This window comes from Psittacula echo (assembly GCF_963264785.1).
Source record: "Psittacula echo genome assembly, chromosome: Z".
Lineage (NCBI taxonomy): Eukaryota > Metazoa > Chordata > Aves > Psittaciformes > Psittacidae > Psittacula > Psittacula echo.
In genome coordinates, this window is record NC_137742.1 from 30,386,587 (window position 1) to 30,404,179 (window position 17,593).

Below are 17,593 nucleotides of genomic sequence, written 5' to 3' on the forward strand. Positions count from 1 at the left end.
CCCTTCAAAACTTCTGCAAATATTGGAGGGATGAAATACAGAGCACTGAACACTGTGAATCCCTCATGTCGTTCAAAGGTATCATCCAAATATTAGAATAAGGCATCTATGAGAAGCCCAATGAAAGGATGTCAAAATAACTTGAACTTTCCCCAAAACACCAAAATCCTATTTGATCGTTCATCTCTCAGCTTGATTCCACTGTCTGGCAGTTGAGGCTAGTGTGCTATTATCTATTGTGATATGTTGTACCAGAAATGCTATCATAGCGTATATAACAGCAAGTTGAGATTAAAACACAAGCGGAACTCAGCACTGCAATAGCAGCATGCTCCAAAGCTTTTTCCACTGTGAAACAGCAAGAAGTCACAGCATAGTACAATAGCAATGGTGGCTTCATCATTCTATTAATTCTCCTGGGCCCCCTAGATATTGGTGTTAAAGCTAGAATGAGGGTATAAAACCAGACAATCCTGGAGTACCAATTCAAGTATTTTTTTTTATTTTTTTCAGAAGCTTTTTATTTTTCTTTCTCTATGCAGGGGATAACTTGGTGACACACTCACCACGTGTCTTCAACCATTTTTTGGAATGGAGGTAAGTTTCCAACATTCGTTCATTGAACAACATATAACCCATCGGTTCGGAAATTACCACGTCAACATTCTCAGGCAGAGAGATCTCCTCAATTTTTCCAGACAGAACTTCGATCTTGTCAGAAAGGTTGTTGCTTCTCACCAACAGCTGGAGGAAAAAAAAAGCACACAGCAAGTTTTGACTCTCTTGATCATCAGAAATTATATCAGAGGTCTTTAACTAGCATTGAACCCCTTATAGCATAAACCAACTACCTCAGTCTGTTAATCAGAATAAAATAGAAATACTTTTCCTTGCTACACCAAAATTTCTAAGACTGGAGCTCACTGGATCAAACTCAAAGAAATACATTGTGTGGAATCAGCAACTGATAGTGCAAGTACTCTTGTCCTGCAAAAGATGACAGTAATCAGTATCTACAAGAAAAAACCTGCCTACGAGGAAAAGGTGGGTATTTTAATTCAATACAAAAGATTACAAAGAAAGGGTCTTCACAAGTCTCTAAGTTTCTCTAAATTTTAGAAATACTGTTCTTGAATAAGTTACGTAGCCGTGAAAGGATGAAGAAACTCAAGAGCTGAAAAGTTTGCAGTATTTTCTAAGCATAAATGGAGCATAGCACTATATTCACATGAATGCATTTGAATGTGCTAGTACTTAGAGCTGAGATACTGCAGATTTATTCACTTGTATGGGCATAGTGAAACTTGGGGAAAAATGTTGAATGAATAGCAGAAATGGACCTAAGATTTTATGTTTGATACAGCAAGTTCAGTCTAAGAAAAAGAACAACTTTTTCAAAGCCTCTACATATATACACATAGATGTATATCCTATTTAGCTGCACTGTACTCAGACATATGGGGAAGTATCTAAACCTCTTGCTCTTAAATAACAGCAGAATCCGGGTTCTTCTGGCACAAACTTATAAAGAAGCAATTATTTCACATTAATCTGAGGTGTCTGCTGGGAGATTCTATAAAGTGAAGAATCCTTTGCAACAGCACAGTAGGAGATTTGTATTGATGTCGAGTAAGTAAAAAAAACTCCTTCACAGTTGTACTTGCATTGATATAATTGTATCATCAATGTAAATGTATGTAATTACTTCAGCAAACCTTTTCCAAAACAGACTGGGCCTTAGGTAACAGCAATGATACTTATGACTCATTCTAACCAGAGAAAGACTAATGCTGTTATTAGCTAATCCACTGATATGTGAATATGCTAAAGAAGTTAATAAAAAATCAACTCAGAACAACATATAGAAAAGACCAGTATGCTTCATCAAGTCCTAACAATTTTATGGTTTTATATTGAATATCTGAATTACTTAGTTTCCTTCAAATTAAGTTAAATGCTAGCTATTAAGTACCTTCTCCACACTCACTAGTGGAATTTTAACACATTCTTTGCTTATAGTTAACATAGTAGGTATAACATCTGTGTGAATAATTTGCATTAAAGCTTGAATGACTGATACAGTTAATGATTTCCAGCCATAACTTGCTAATATAAACTATATGTTACTATGGTAATAAAACTACTAAATAAAACAAAGGTCATTGTACACTAGCATGCTACCAATTAGATAAATAACATTGCTGCTTCTTTCACTGACAAGTGTTTGTATCAATTTCTAGTAACAGGTTGACAGATTTTATTTTAATGTTCCTTAGACCAGAGGCTATGTGAGCAGACACGTGATGTAGTTTCATTTTGGAAATTAAATGGCTGGTTTGCTCATAGGTGAACTCCAAATCTAAAAATAACTAACTGAAATAATACCTCTGTGGCAGCATGGATGTACAAAGGATAGAAGCGTAAGTAATTTCAGACCCTCACAGACTATGGCAGATACCTAACAGTTTGCTAGAGGGCAGCAGATCATTACAATAGCTCATGCACTGGAGATGATTATATTATGAAAATTTTTACTGGAAATAATAACATGGAGACAGAAATTGCTATTCTGTATTATTATTATTATTACACAATTTAAAAAGTTGCCAATGTTTACTTGTTTTCCTACCTTCAGATACAGCAAAACCAAAACCTAAAAAAAACACTGTTAGTACTAATCCACTCCTTTAGAGTGTAGCTATGACTTGCAAAAGCTAAAGTTCCATGTACTTTTGTCACTCAGAAGCTTAACTGAGGTAGAAACTGAATTTTCAAAAGGAATTTATAATGCCAGGTTTTAGCCAGAGCCTCAGTGAACAGAAACCTGTGCTTATTCACAAAAAGTTTGTGTCCCACCAATACACTCTGATAGTGATCTGAAAAATCAAGGTAATTCTGCATCTGCCAAAATCTCAAACTGTGTACCAAGACTGTGAGAAAGCCAATGAATGCCAGTTGAAGCAAGTATTTTACATGCATTAGGACGCTGATTTATTTCAGGGAGAAGATCACTTGTCCTGTGGCAGCTATTTTTTTGGTTATTATTACAGCTGAGTCAGCTAACTGCGTATCTAGCTGGTTTGGTGGCAATGAAAACCTAGTCTTGAAAATTTCAGCCTTTTTTATTAAATTTTTTTTAAACTCAGAGATCATTTTTCTGAAACTGAAATTTACCATGCATTAATGAACTCTGACTAGTGGCTCATTATCACATGAAGAAAAGCAATAATCAATTAATCGACATTAAATATTGGAGAGCTAGTCTTCCACAAATTCTACACCTCTCTTTCGTACACAAGGAAGATTCTAGATTTTACAGAAGTAACAGAAATACTAGTAACACAAGTGTGTTATACCAAGTGCACATAAAATACTGTTAAATTCTACTTCCAGGCAATATTAGTGCAAACCTGAAATTTAAAAATAATCACATAAATAAATACATAAATAAATCACTTCAAGAAGGCTATAAGCTAATAGCTATAAACTAACTTTTGTCCTAGTCACCTCCATCTTGTTTGAACTGACCTTATTCTTCACAGAATTACTGAGTTAATTCACCCTCTGCAGCACCTTCACAAATTGAGTGTTTTAAACACAGCTCATTATTTCTACCGTCACCAATATGACCTTGCTGCTCAGGAAGGTATTTTGTCCATGCCATTTAAAAGATATGCCTTAAACAAACCATTTCTTCGTATTTTTACTGAAACCAACCCATATCTTCATCTGACAGCTTGTTGTTTTTACTAACTTAATATTAGCAATTTTTGTGCATTTTTAAAAAAATTTTCTTGCAAATGAAGGACAAACAGCAAAGGGTGATAGCAGTACAGCTTTTAGACTCAGTGCCTTTGGAAATCAATAGCAAATCTGAGGCAAAAGGAGAGGAGGTATATCTGAGTGGGTGTGTTGGCAATGTTTTCACCTCCACACAGTATTTCATGAATTCCTGCAATCACCTAGTTATGGTCAGCATGAAGTGTTTGAACAAAAGGAGTAGTTTCAATATTTCACAGCTTTAGTGAAAGCTAAAAAGAAAAAAAAATACAGAAAAAATAAAATAAAATCCACCCAGTATCGTATAATTTTGTCAGTGACTGAAAGGAGTGTGTTATTTTCAACAGCAACATTCCCTCATTATTCTTCTGAATTTCAGAAGACTCTGAAAGTAGGCTTATTATAAAATGTTTCTTCCTTATATCTTGTATGAATCTACCCTCCTTTCATTTTTAGTGTGCATTATCACCATACCATATAAACCCCACCACACAGCGTCTGATATACCAGATGAGACAGACAACTTACCACATAATTAAATATGGTTAAAGTCTTTAAATCTAAGTAATAGAAAACAATAACAGATGAAGATTTGTTTACTTCACAGAAGATAGTAAGGTGCCCACAAGTATCACCTGAACACATAGCAAATAACTGCAAACGTTACGGTGCTTGAGACAGACTCTTTGCAAGACTGCCAAAGTGCACATCAAATGCTTTTCTAAATTCCTGTATCTTGTGGGCAAACTGCTTCCACTCATACATGAACACCCCAACAGGAGTCGTAACACACTCCACTCAAGGTTAATTATCTTTCATTAAATTAATTTTCTTGTTTGGCTATTGCAAAAGATTAAATAGCAGTCTTAGATGTAACAAATCTTTATGTCCCATATCACGACAGAAAGTGAAGGATTTCACCAGAAGTAATTATTTTTACTTTTAATAATCCCATCACAAGCTGACCTCCACCTTACAGTTAGATTTTCCTCATGCACAGTAGCCCTTTCTTTCTGTTTATCCAAGTGTTCCACGTAGATATGTTTTTCCAGTTTGTTAACGTTAATTTTCTTCTTTGTCCTAGATAGGTTGCTTAGAATCATGTTTCCTGTTTAGACAAAATAGCTACCAGCATCAGCCACTTTCAGCCTTCTTTCTTCTGCTCTTCACATTTTTTGGCCGAAGGATTTACTGCAGTGGTGAAATCAGCAGACTGAGATTGCTTTCATCTCACATGTCATGCACCTATTGCTGGAGAGCACTTGCTGCCTATTACAAACTGGTTTGTTAGGCAAGATGTGTTTCAAATTTCTTCCTCTACCATGTACTGCATGTGGCAGGAGCCAGCTACCAACAGTTGTATCTCCAAAACAAGGAATCACTGAAGAGAAATAAAACTGGTGCAGAGTCATGATAAAGTTACACAGGGTTTCTCTCTCCTTTCCTGAAGTTTTTGAAACAGGAAAAAAAGACAGCAGGTAAGCCTTGGGTACGTGAATACCAGACAGAAAAGCCACCCAAATACTACACAGAACACAGTGATGCAGACATGAGATATTCTCCAGTGAAAACCTAAAATAAATGAGTGCAAAGCAGCAGCCAGGATGTTTCCTAACACAGCAGCTAGTATGAATTTTCCTTCCAACACGCTTTTCAGATATTCTACCATTGCACATATTTATGCAGTACACAGTTTTCAACACTGTCAAATAGATAGCAGATTTCAGGTAACTGCATTGTAGTGCTAAATTTTTAATCTTGTTCTTTCAAAATAAACTTCCAACTATAACGATGAATTTACTGTAAACCCAACGAATCTATCAGTAAAAAGTATTACAGCATTAATTTATGTAATTTCCCTTCAGTCAGTAGTTCATTGAATTGGTTTCAAGTGTTCGGTATTAAAATAGAAAAAAACCTCACAAACCACCAATATTTGTTAATCTCACATTCAATATTACTACACGTATCTGAAAAAGATGAAATATAATAAATCCATGCAGAAATGAGAGAATAAATGGATGGAAAGTAATGGTTTTCTCATAATCCAGATACTTGATAAACCATACCAGTGAAATCCTACTGTGGAATATTAAAAGATAACAAATATTATACTTAAGGCTAACCATCTTTCTATTGAATAAAATTAAATTCTTAAAACATGTTACGTGTTACTAGACAAGCTGATCTGCAATACAATTCATGAGTGAACAAGTTTTCACAGAAATTATGACTGTATCAGTCTTTTATATTTCTTATGAAAACTGAGACCTATTTGGGGAAGTAGAAGGAAAGAAAATGACCAAAAAATTTGTGAATTATCAAACTGAGACTGACATTTTAGCCAGTATTCCCTAGTATCTGTAGCTGCTTAAGGTTCTTCACTTCTTTTTATCAATCATTTTTTTAAGCTGTTTAGCATTTCATCTACCCCAGGAGAAAAACCAATCCAATTTCTAAACCCAGTGGATTAATGCTATTTCTTGATCAGTAAGTTGCCAGATATATTACTTACATTTACATTGCCCAAGAAAATACTCAGTGTTTGATACACTGCAGATGCAGCATGTGCCATTTCATAACTAGTGATTTTGCTTACTTTTGATTGGATTTCCAAAGTCACAATTTCAAACCTGTGACCAAAACATTAAAAACCCCATACACATTATACTCACTACTAGATATTATATGACTACTAGGAAAAGTAAGTTCCTTTTGCTCTTTTTATTATGCTTTCATAAATAAAACTTGTGTCTATCATGAAACAAAGATATTGTACAATATCATGTCTGTTCACAAATTCGTGTGTGAAGTAAGAACTACCCTCCACCTTTCCCTCTGAGATACGTTTCATATACTAACATTTTAATGCTTTTGATATGTCTGACACATTGACAATCAAGAAAGAATCCCTTTAATTACAAAGAATCTTTCTAATCATACAAATTATAATAAGAAAATAGAAATGTTCTTTCAGTACATATATGCTAAGTAAGGCTAGTACATCCTCGCCAATTTCAAAACTAACAAACACATATCAAGAAAACATTTGTCAACAACACAAATAGAGGGAAGTAGGAAATGATTGCATGAAACAACACTTTTCCTCAATACAAAAATTAATGAAAGTGTAGATGGGGAGATTATGGAGTCCTGTATTCAAGTTAGAATGAAGGAATTTATACATTAATAACTACTTCTACTTGGAGAGAAGTAAAAATGTCTAATATCCACATTTTCTTCTTTAAGACCAAACCATCTTATCTCAATTTCCAACAGCAAACCATTTCCTTCACAATGATACAGTCGACAATTGGTGTTTGCCAGCCATCAGCAAGACCAAGGCTGGAATGCTGCACCAGGACATAAAGGATGAACTTTCAGTAAATTACTGCATATTCATTGTGTGGATTTAGAGGAACTATGGACTCCTAAGGTAGCCCATGAACATTTATATTCTAGATCAGTAAAGCAAAAGGAAAAACTAACATCTAGGTGCTGCAATTTTTTTCTTGTGTGGGATGAAAAATCCTCCACTTCACTACTTTTCACCCTTTTTCACATTAAAACTATTTTTAAAACTCAGCTAGAAGTGATCAGTGTTGACAAAACTAAGAACAATAATGCTCACACTTCATCTAAATAAGCACAGACTGTGTGAAAAAACTTGGAGAATTTTGCTGTTGCTAATATTTAGGATTAACAGTTTTTAGGAAGTGAACTTATCCTAAGGCGTTCAGTTACCAATACCACTTTAAGTGCTTAAATGTATTTTAATCATATTAGAATGCTTAGTAAACACAATGCCTGAAAAATACCATTTAAAAATAAGTCCATTTTTTGGACACATCCTTCTTGAACACTAAGAACACAGTTCTGTAAGAAGGTTGAAAGACTCAATTGATCAAACTTATCAGGAAACTAACTCAATCGATCACACAGATGTCCAAGAGTCTTAGGAAAAAACACCTAAATGTTTTTGCACATAACCCATGGAAACTAGAATTTTTTTCTTTTTTTTCCCTTCTGAAAATAAAAATTTTAATCACATTTATGACCATTCATTGTTTTTCACAGAAACAACAATCATATGGTTTATTTATTTGGCATATTAGAACATTTAGAACACCTTCAAAAATTACCTTTCAAAAAGCATTACCCTTTAGAGACCTGACTTCTTAGAAAAATCACACTGAAGTCTTCAGCCTTTTTGAGCCACAGTTCTAGACCTCTTCACATTCTCACACTACACCATTCTAACACTTGGCTCACGTGAAAAACACTTACCTCTGCATGTTTTGCTACTGTACTGGCTTCAACTGCATAGACTTTTCTAGCTCCAGCCTGCACTGCAAAAAATGAAAGGATTCCTGATCCACAGCCAACATCTAGGACCACCTTGAAAACAAAAGGTAGACCAAAAGAAATAAAATAATCAAAAAGTCACTTCCTCATACTTCTTTTAAGTAACTGGATTTTCATAGCTGTACCTTGTATTTAGTAAGCCTGGCATTACACAAAAATATTACTAATTTCACTTGAAAAAGTGAAAAACTTCAGTGAAGAGTTTTAATGCCCCTAATCATTATTTTAGCAGCAACAGCATATTTTAAAGAGACCAAGGACTGTTTTCATGTGTTGTGGTTATGCCATGGTTATGGTTTGGAGGAAATAGATTTTTGTAAGAAAGTTTCTTCAGGAGAAAAATTTGAAACAAAAATGTAGTCTGAATACACTGGGGAGGGAGGAAAGACATGACAATAATGCCAGCTTTTAGAAAAACCTCACAGAACATCTCAGCATTCGGGTTCCTCCTATGGGTTTGTGTTTGACTGAAAACTGGGAGCAACAGTATTCCTGTCCTGTAGCTGAAATTCTCATTAAATTTTGATCCAGGATATGAAATTCACAAGCTTGATTTAAGGTGATTTCAGGACTTGGAACCTCCTAAGATTTCAAAGCACTTCAACCACGAAACCAAGCTACAATCCTGATACAGTCTCAAGAGTCAAGAGCAGAGAAGCTTAAATATAATGCAGAAATGGCAATTCTTACCGGCGTATATATTTACTCTTAGAACTGTTGGAGCAAGTCCAGAGGAGGGCCACGAGGATGATCAGGGGGTGGAGCACCTCCTGTATGAAAACAGGCTGAGAAAGTTGGGGCTATTCAGCCTGGAGAACAGAAGACTGCATGGAGACCTCATAGCAGCCTTCCAGTATCTGAAGGGGGCCTATAAGGATGCTGAGGAGGGACTATTCATCAGGGACTGTAGTGACAGGACAAGGGGTAACAGGTTGAAACTTAAACAGGGGAAGTTTAGATTGGATATAAGGAAGAAATTCTTTACTGAGATGCTGGAATGGGCTGCCCAAGGAAGTTGTGAATGCTCCATCCCTGGCGGTGTTCAAGGCCAGGTTGAGCAGAGCCTTGGGTGGCATGGTTTAGTGTGAGATGTCCCTGCTCGTGGCAGGGGGGTTGGAACTAGATGATCTTAAGGTCCTTTCCAATCCTAACTATTCTATGATTCTATTCTAATTAATTTTGTTCAGCACAACTCAGATAACCTGTTGCATTTTCTCATACAGGAATATTTTTCAAAGCATACAAAGCCTAGAATAAGAAAAAAATATACTTCCTCACCAGATATCCCTTCATTATAGGCAAAAGTGTTTGTATAATAAATCACTACAGAATTTAGGGAAGAGGCAGCAAAAGGGAATCTACTGAAGGGATGCAAAATAGATAGAAAATAATAAGAGAAGTAGCAATTGAATAAAACTTTTTTCAATAATGGAGGTATTAAAATAATTATATCCTTTTCACCTTTTTATCTCCTTACTGCCATCATTAAATACTTCTGCCTGCCTCATAGTTTCTGGATATAGGATAGATGATGTATTTCCAACTCATCAAGTCTCAGCACAATGGGTTTCTCAGGTTCTTATAAGAAAGCATTTTGCCACAATATAGATAGTTAAAGTTTTTCAGCTACATTTATTCTAAAAATCATTTCTCAACAGAATCAGGAAAAAGAGAGACCATTTTCTAAGTGGGTGGCCAACAACACTCAGCCTGTAATAGTCTTACTATTAGCTATGCTGTAGGGAAGCCAAGACACCTCCAATAGCTGGGAAAATAAATAAACCTAGAGCAAATGCAAGCAAGCTGTACTACTGCACCACAGCAAGATTTCCTACAGAGACAAAAAGTATGCAAAACCTGAATTCCTTAGTGCAGAGTCAAAAATGGAATGGATATGTTACCTACAGGATAAATCTGCTTTTTGCAATATAACATGGGAGTACCCTATTTTGCAAGAAAACGGTGGCAAATAAAGTTCTCTCTCTGCTGTTTCTTTCACCATATATTCAAGTTACACATTTCAGTACAAAATTTAACCTATTAATGATCCTATAAGCTCCACTTACCCAGCTGGTATCATCCAATATCACATGCTTTGGGTTTGATTCTGATGCCTATAGAAAACCAGAGCAGCCCTGTGCACATCACTAGTTTACTAGCTTCATTGGATTAAATAAGAGGAGGATTGTGTCAGGCCTGAAAAAAATTAGAGAAACTGAAGACCTATTTGTTTCATTTCTATAAAGTTTTGTTTCATTTCTATGAAAATAGGTAGTTTAGTTTTTTAAAGAAGCACAGTTTACCTAAGTTGCATGGCAAATAAAAATTATCAGCTGCGTTTGAATTTGTTACTAAACTTAATAGCGAAAATATAATGATCTTAAAAAAATTCAGGTAAATTTCACATTTACAACTCTCCTCATTTTGGCTATAAATATTGGCTACACCTTTAAGGGGAAATGTTTTGTTTGGCATTTGCTTATAAGTTACTAAAGACTCTTTTCTGTGATGCAATAAAGCCATTTGCCTTGGTGTAAGCTGAAGTCAGAAGCTCCTTTTAAGAGAAAATGCACACAAAAACATGAGAGAAAGGAGGGGAAAAGGAGAGAAGACAAAAACATGACAAGGTAAAAAAAAAATTACAGCTTAATTTTCTCCATCGTTTTTATTTGCAGTCTGCTACCCAAACATCATAAAACTGAGCTCATGTGGTCACAGCTGACATACTGACACCTAGAAAACATAAGCCTGTAGTAAGCAGAGACTACTGCTTATAAGTTGCCTATTTGCTTACAAAAGGTCACATGTAGTCTAATGTTTTTTGCTGGTTTTTAGTATTTTATTGAGAAGTGAGCAGTGTTGTAGCAAGATACGCAGTTGACACAAAATCCACTGATTTGAAGAGCAGAGAGCTAGCAAAGGAAGGCAGCAGGGCAATTCACATATAAATTAAACTCAGTGCTTATTAATATAATTTTGTGGAAAATAAGAGCTGTTCGTATACCATCCAAGTTCTAAATGAATCATCATCAGCAACAACAGTAGCCTAGACACCATTATCAATTGTTTGGTGAAGATCAAAGCTCAATGAATAGATGCAGTCCTAGGAAAAAGAAATGTCAAGATTTATGAAAAGTACAGTAAAGAACAACTAGGAAGTTAGAATTCAGCAATACAGATCAATTCTATGGCACTGTCTACACTATCATGCATAACTCCCACCAATCCTTCCAAAACAGATGCTGCACAATTCATGGTGACATTAAAAAAAGAGGGCAAAAATGCTAACAGGGCATTTACAATTTCTTCATACAGAAAAAGGCAAAGAGGACGGAGAACACTGACTTCAGAAGAAAGACTATCTAAGAAGAGACAACACAAATTGACACAACGGAGGAACGATATAAAGAAAATTAGAACTTCAATCTTTCTTTGCTTCACAACATAAATCAAAATGACAGTTCGAAAGCAGATGAATTAAAAATCTTACTAAAGGAGATACTTTTCTGCATAACATGTATTATGGAATTTGTTGCTGTATTAAACGTGAATCACAGAAAAGTGTGCATGGGGACCGATGCTGGAAAGGGTAAGAAAGTCTCTAGTTAGTGTAACTAATAGAAAAAAGTAAAAAAACATTGTAAACTGTATTAGTCCCATGTTTTGCATTTCAAGGAGCATAAACCAAAAGAAATTAGAAAGCAATTTAATCGGTGTCTGGGCAGCAGATTATCCTATGTCCCCCAGTGTTTGTCTTCTGCTGAAGTATCTGGTTTGGAAAGTCTGAGAGGCAAAGGACTAGATAAAGTAATAATAGTTACATTTATTAAGTAGTGTTTGAGATCTATATACATATTTCAGAGATTGATTTGGCATCTGAAGTCACAAGTTTCTGCATTGTATCCAAATCTTTGTCTTGCACAAGTGCAGCCACAGCAGACACTCATGTGTTTCCTCAGTTTGTAATGATTGTGGAGTGCAAAAACATTCAGTGTACAACTTCATGAAAGAGACATAAACTCAAATGCCTTTGTGGGTATTTGCAAAAGACAATGTGGCACCATAGCAAACACACAGTCAACAGTTAAGATGAGGAAACTAATTCTATAAATGAGCTCTAAGATGCCAAATGGGAGTAACAGCCCAAAATATCAAGAAAGATATATATGTAGGTTCCCTGATTGTCACAGGAAACAGCAAAGGGATTTGTAGTTCATGTTTGGCACCGTCCATCCTGAGGATGTACTATCAGCATTGTGCTTTGTCATCCATGTGCTTGCCAATAACATTAATAATGTAAAGCACACATGAATTAATACATTCATGCACAAAGTCCTAGGTGAGAAAAGGCTACAGTCTGATCAGTGTTGCTTTACAGGGCAAATTGAAGTTTAGAGCCTAAGCAGCATACTTGAACATTTAAGACTCTCAACAGAGCTTACCTTGTCTACAAAATCTACGTCATTCTGTAGGATAGCTCTGTGGTAAGTTGCTGTCCTCACAAAATCCTGCATCATATTCTGTTGTTGAGACAGATAGCCATAAAACTAAAAGTAAGAGGTTGAGGAAAAACAGAACAAAAGATAAAGTCCATCTTCTACCAATCTTACCTTAAATTACTTAGTACTTAAATTATCAAGGTCCTCACCACCCTCCGAATAAACCTAAGCTATCTTTCTAACTGATCTGGTGACTGAGGTCAAACAAACAACAGCAACAGATTTCATGAACTGGCACCAAAGTTTCATTACCTGAAAATACTGAAGCGCAGATGCTTCATCTGTTCGCTGACTGAACACAGAGCCCTCCTTATTTTTGTTACGACATTTCGTCAGTGCATCTGAAAATGTGATGTATTCTGGAAAACAAACATAGCAAAAACCACAAGGACAAGTAAATTAAGATAAACATCCAGTGCCAAGATAAGAACACAGTCACACTTCAGAGGAAAGCTTCATTTGGCTTCTGTGTTCATAAATACACAGTAAAGAGTTCCAATTTCGTTAAACAGGCAAGAGCTGTTGCAAAGATCTGGCTAGCACTGAAAGATTTTAAGAGCACCTGGATGCATGCAACAGTGCTGTCAAGGATTCAGGTTAGCTAACTCCAGCAAATAAAAGAAATTTGCGTTGATGAATTGTGACAGAGGAGTGGCTGAACGTAAGCCTCAACCTACTATTTCAGGTTAATCTACACTAAGCCAAGCTCCACACAGAGAACTACCTAGGGTTACTGTTGGAATGCAAGGATTTAAGTGAGAAGGTTTACAACTCAAAATAAAATGTTCAAATTCCATTGGCCTAAAAAGCCAGGCTAAGGACCATGGATTTTCCTTGAGATGCAGACTAGCTCAAAAGCTCAGAGTTATAGCCCTTTGGCTTCTGTGAACAACATCACTTCTGACACTAAGTAAGTAGCAAGAAAAATCATGTGGACCAAAAACCCAAATGACCAGTTCACACAAGCACTTTTGTCTCCATTTTTCAAGATCAAACCAATCCCTCCATGCATAAAGTAATTTCTTGATGTCTAAAAGAAACACACATGCCAGTAAGTGGAGAAAGTATCTAGACAAAACACCGTAAGGAAAAACTGTCGGGGGAAAATACAGATGACAATAAAATCAGGGATGGAAATCTTGCATCTTCCGTTCCTAAAAAGACCGGAGAAGATAGAGAAATCAGGCCACATTCGTAATTTGCTAAACCAGAGTCAGGAAACTCCTGCAGCTGTTCACAGATTTTCAAATAAAAGTAACGATTGCCTGAAGCATGTAACTGTGCACTGGGAAGCACATGCTAAGTGCTCTGATCATTTGGAGATAACTCAGTAACTCAATACTTTTCAATGGCCTTTGAAACAAAGGATCTGAAGATAACAGAAACAATTTATAAACTTCTCAATTCAATAACCAAGGAGAATTTCCTTCATCATTTCCAAAAATTTCAAAATCCTAAACCCAGAGATTTGGTTGTACTGATCATTTTCTAATGCAGAAAGCTGGCATATCAAAGGGAAGAGATGTAAAAGATAGCAAGTGACTTTCCACTTAGCTTTGGATATCAGGGCAAGCTCAGTGTCAGGCTGTTTGGAAATGAAAACAAGGACTCATGTTTACAAAACCCAAAAGAAGCACGATTCCTGCAAAGTTATATTTCATGGGGAAAAAAGTATTTTTGAGTAGGGTCTTGAGAGAAAGATCCTCAGTAGAAAATTTTAAATTCTTGGGAAAAGTATGTAATAAAGACAGCATAGAGTTCAGCAAAAGCAATACAACTTGTTGTTATTGTCATCCAAGCTTCCAAGACTTTATACAGCTAGAAATCACTAGAACTGGGAAATTGGATGGAAAAAGCTCCATTTTGGGGCAGTCATATATTGTTTCACTGTAAGAGTTAAACACCAAAAATGTGAGATAGCCGTATGTCCTCAGAGAAGTCCAAATTAATTGAGGGCACAGGCCCTTGAACCTCTGGGCTACCCCACATAATAAAGTTCACTTTTAAGCATCCAGTGTTAAAGTAATTTCTCTCAGCTGAAATTCTGAGCAGTCTAATGTATGCAATGAAGTAATTTTGTTGAAAGTCTGGAAAAATAGCTCTAAGAAGCATCACATCATCAGTTTGCTAAGAAACTGGTCAGTTTAACCTGACTGTAGTAGAAGTCTGTAAGAAGGATGGCAGAAATTGTAAAACACAACTCAACAACTTTTTTAAGTGTATTACCCTGCTGAGGAAATCTGCTAGAGAGCTGATCTATTGCCACTCTGCAGAATATTTCAATGTAATTTCCAGGTGGGAAAAAGTCCCACTTTGTTCTTTCTGACCTGTCAGCTTGGATGGCAAGAATTGAACATCTGAATTTGGGGTGATAGAGTCTCAAAATAATAAATTTGTTACAGAAGTAATGGTGAATTACCATGAAAATATACAAATATCATCAACACACCCTTTTTACACCCACACATGGATGACAGTCAGAATAAAACAGGAAGTGACTGGGTCATGACAATGAACAGTTACCCAAGTTACAGACAATGCCCATTTTTTGCTGGAAGATACAGAGAGCTGCTTAAAATGGATCAGTCCCTCTGTTCTTTCTTTGCATAAAGAGACAACACCAAAAGAAAAAAAAGATCTGACACTGGATAGTGGAGACTTTTTTCCCGGAAAATCACCCATTGTCTTAAGTTTCTCTTTTTTTTGGTTTTTTTTCTTTCTGAAGGTAAGACATGATGCTATAGACTCAGTGATGACATGCTTGACTCCTTTCTTTTATAGTCACTCTTCACACATCATTTTCATGCCTCTACAGAAACTTTTTGGTAGCTCAGAATAACATCTTTGGAGTCTTTGGTGTCCAGGAGTGAGAATGGATTTAAAAACCCAATGCTGTAAGGAAAACTGGAAAGGCTTGCCTAGAGAGGTGATGCTGTAGAAATTTTTATTGTTGGGTGTTTTCAAAACATAACTGTACAAAGCTCTGAGCAACCTGGGTCTGAATTTGCTTTGCGAAAGAGCCTTGACCAGATGATCATAAGATTTCTCTTCCAATTGAATTACTCTTCGATTCTAAGAAAAAAAAAAAGTGATCTCCTTGTTCTTTATATGCAAAAAAGACGTTTGTTGCTGGAGCTCTCCAGAGTGCTGGCATATTACAAAACTGGTACTCACTGAGTTGAATCAAAACAGAAAGTACAAAAGGTTGGTGGAGTTCCTCTACAGTCTTTCATTATGGACCTCAGATGCACTTTAAAGTTTCCCTGTCAGAGTACCATCAAGATCTCAAGAGGTTCTGGCAGACTATAGAGCAGAAAAGTGTCTTATTTCATTCATCAGCTTTAAAGAAAACATGGAATTAAATTCTTCTCTATTAGATGGCAGTAAAGATTAAGGAATAAAAGTAGGAACAGCTCTGTATCTAATGCATCTCAATGTATTCCAAACTTCAAATCCCAACTCCACACTTTACACATTCATCTGGGGCTAACACTATGAGAAAAAAGTATTTGAGCATAAAAATAGAAATATACAATTAGTTGCTCTTGTTGGGTGTGAAGTGAAAAATCACTCTAGTGAAAAAGCAACAGCAACCAAGAACACTGGTTTACAACTCACCCATGCAAACTTAATCATTCCACCATTGAGACGTCCTTATAGCCTTGTCTGATCCTGTACTGATTGCATTAATATACTATGAAAAATTCCCTTACAGCACAAATTTGCTCCTCTTTTCTTTTTCTCATCTATTCAGTGGATGTTAGTTTGTCCTCAGCATTCATAAGTCAAATATTCATCAAAAATGTTTTAGTTACTTCTACTTACTATTTGAAGGAAATTACAGTTAAATAGCTACAAACAAAGGATCAGGTTGTAAGGAAGGAATTACTGTTGCAGATGTGAATTTGGGATTTTGTTTTTCTGTGGAATGCAGTCAAAGAATTCAAAAGAAAAATCTCTTAGGGAATGCAAATTGCCTAGGTATTATTCATAACAATTGCTACTAGTTTCAAATATTGTCTGAGAATTCAGACGCACGTTCACTTCTGTGACAGTGCAAATTGGCAAATAATAAAACTTCAGCACCTAATACAGAAGAATGGAATTATTGTGAATACTCTACACATGACAAAGACCCAAGAAATGAGTTCAAACGGAAAACATGTTAAAGCTTGAAGGAATTCTCCCAAATAAGGACCCCCTACTATAGAGAAGAGAAACAGGTTTGTTTTCATGTTTTCTTTAGCACAGACAAGGAACACCAGGTTACTTTGTTTTGTAGACTGTCCCAGAATAAAGAAAAGAATTTATCTCAAGTCCATTTTCCATATCAAGCAAGTCTATTTTTTACATCCAAACCCAATTTACAATAGCCTGTCTTCTCTCTATTTGCTTCTGCAAGCAAATACACTAAGCTGCTTTCTTTCTATATTTTCTGTAAAGGAACTTCTTTTTAGCCAACACCTCATCCTGCTTGTGCTATGAAATATGGCTTTATCTGCATATTGATCAAATTCCTTAAAATGAAATTTAATTAATTAATTTTGATCTTCTTAACAACCTGGGAACTTAATCTGTCATATGTAGAAATATATCCAGAACAGATCTCAGCTTTTATGAAAAATGGATTTTCTTCTTTATTTAAAGTAAGGGGACCAGAAAGGGATCTATACCAAAACCAGTTTAGCTCACCGACAGGCTAGAATACTGCTGGAACTATTTATTTTGCAACCAGGACTCAACCATACAGAACTGTAAGTCAGTAAAACATTTTTTAAGAACAGAGAAATAGTAACTTCTGTTAATCCTCAGCCCTATATTCTACATCAAGGTTCTAGAAATCTATATATCTTTTGCTTTGATGCTGACTTGTTTTCTCATCTCAGGATCCTCAAATCTTCTATCAGCTTTTCAAAAGTAAACTCAAGTATATGAAGGTTGTTGCCTGG

The 17,593-nt window shown here is 35.8% G+C and overlaps 1 protein-coding gene across 1 annotated transcript in view; it reads right to left on the reverse strand.

Moving 5' to 3' along the window:
* Positions 1–17,593, reverse strand: part of LOC308232215 (histone-arginine methyltransferase CARM1-like) — a gene marked incomplete at both ends in the record, with an annotated part of 57,531 nt that overhangs the window by 12,288 nt on the left and 27,650 nt on the right. The window contains 4 exons of the mRNA XM_080638290.1: positions 567–744; positions 8,068–8,178; positions 12,588–12,692; positions 12,897–13,003. Of these exons, the coding sequence (XP_080494416.1) occupies positions 567–744; positions 8,068–8,178; positions 12,588–12,692; positions 12,897–13,003 (501 nt within the window). The remainder of the gene's footprint in view (positions 1–566; positions 745–8,067; positions 8,179–12,587; positions 12,693–12,896; positions 13,004–17,593) is intronic.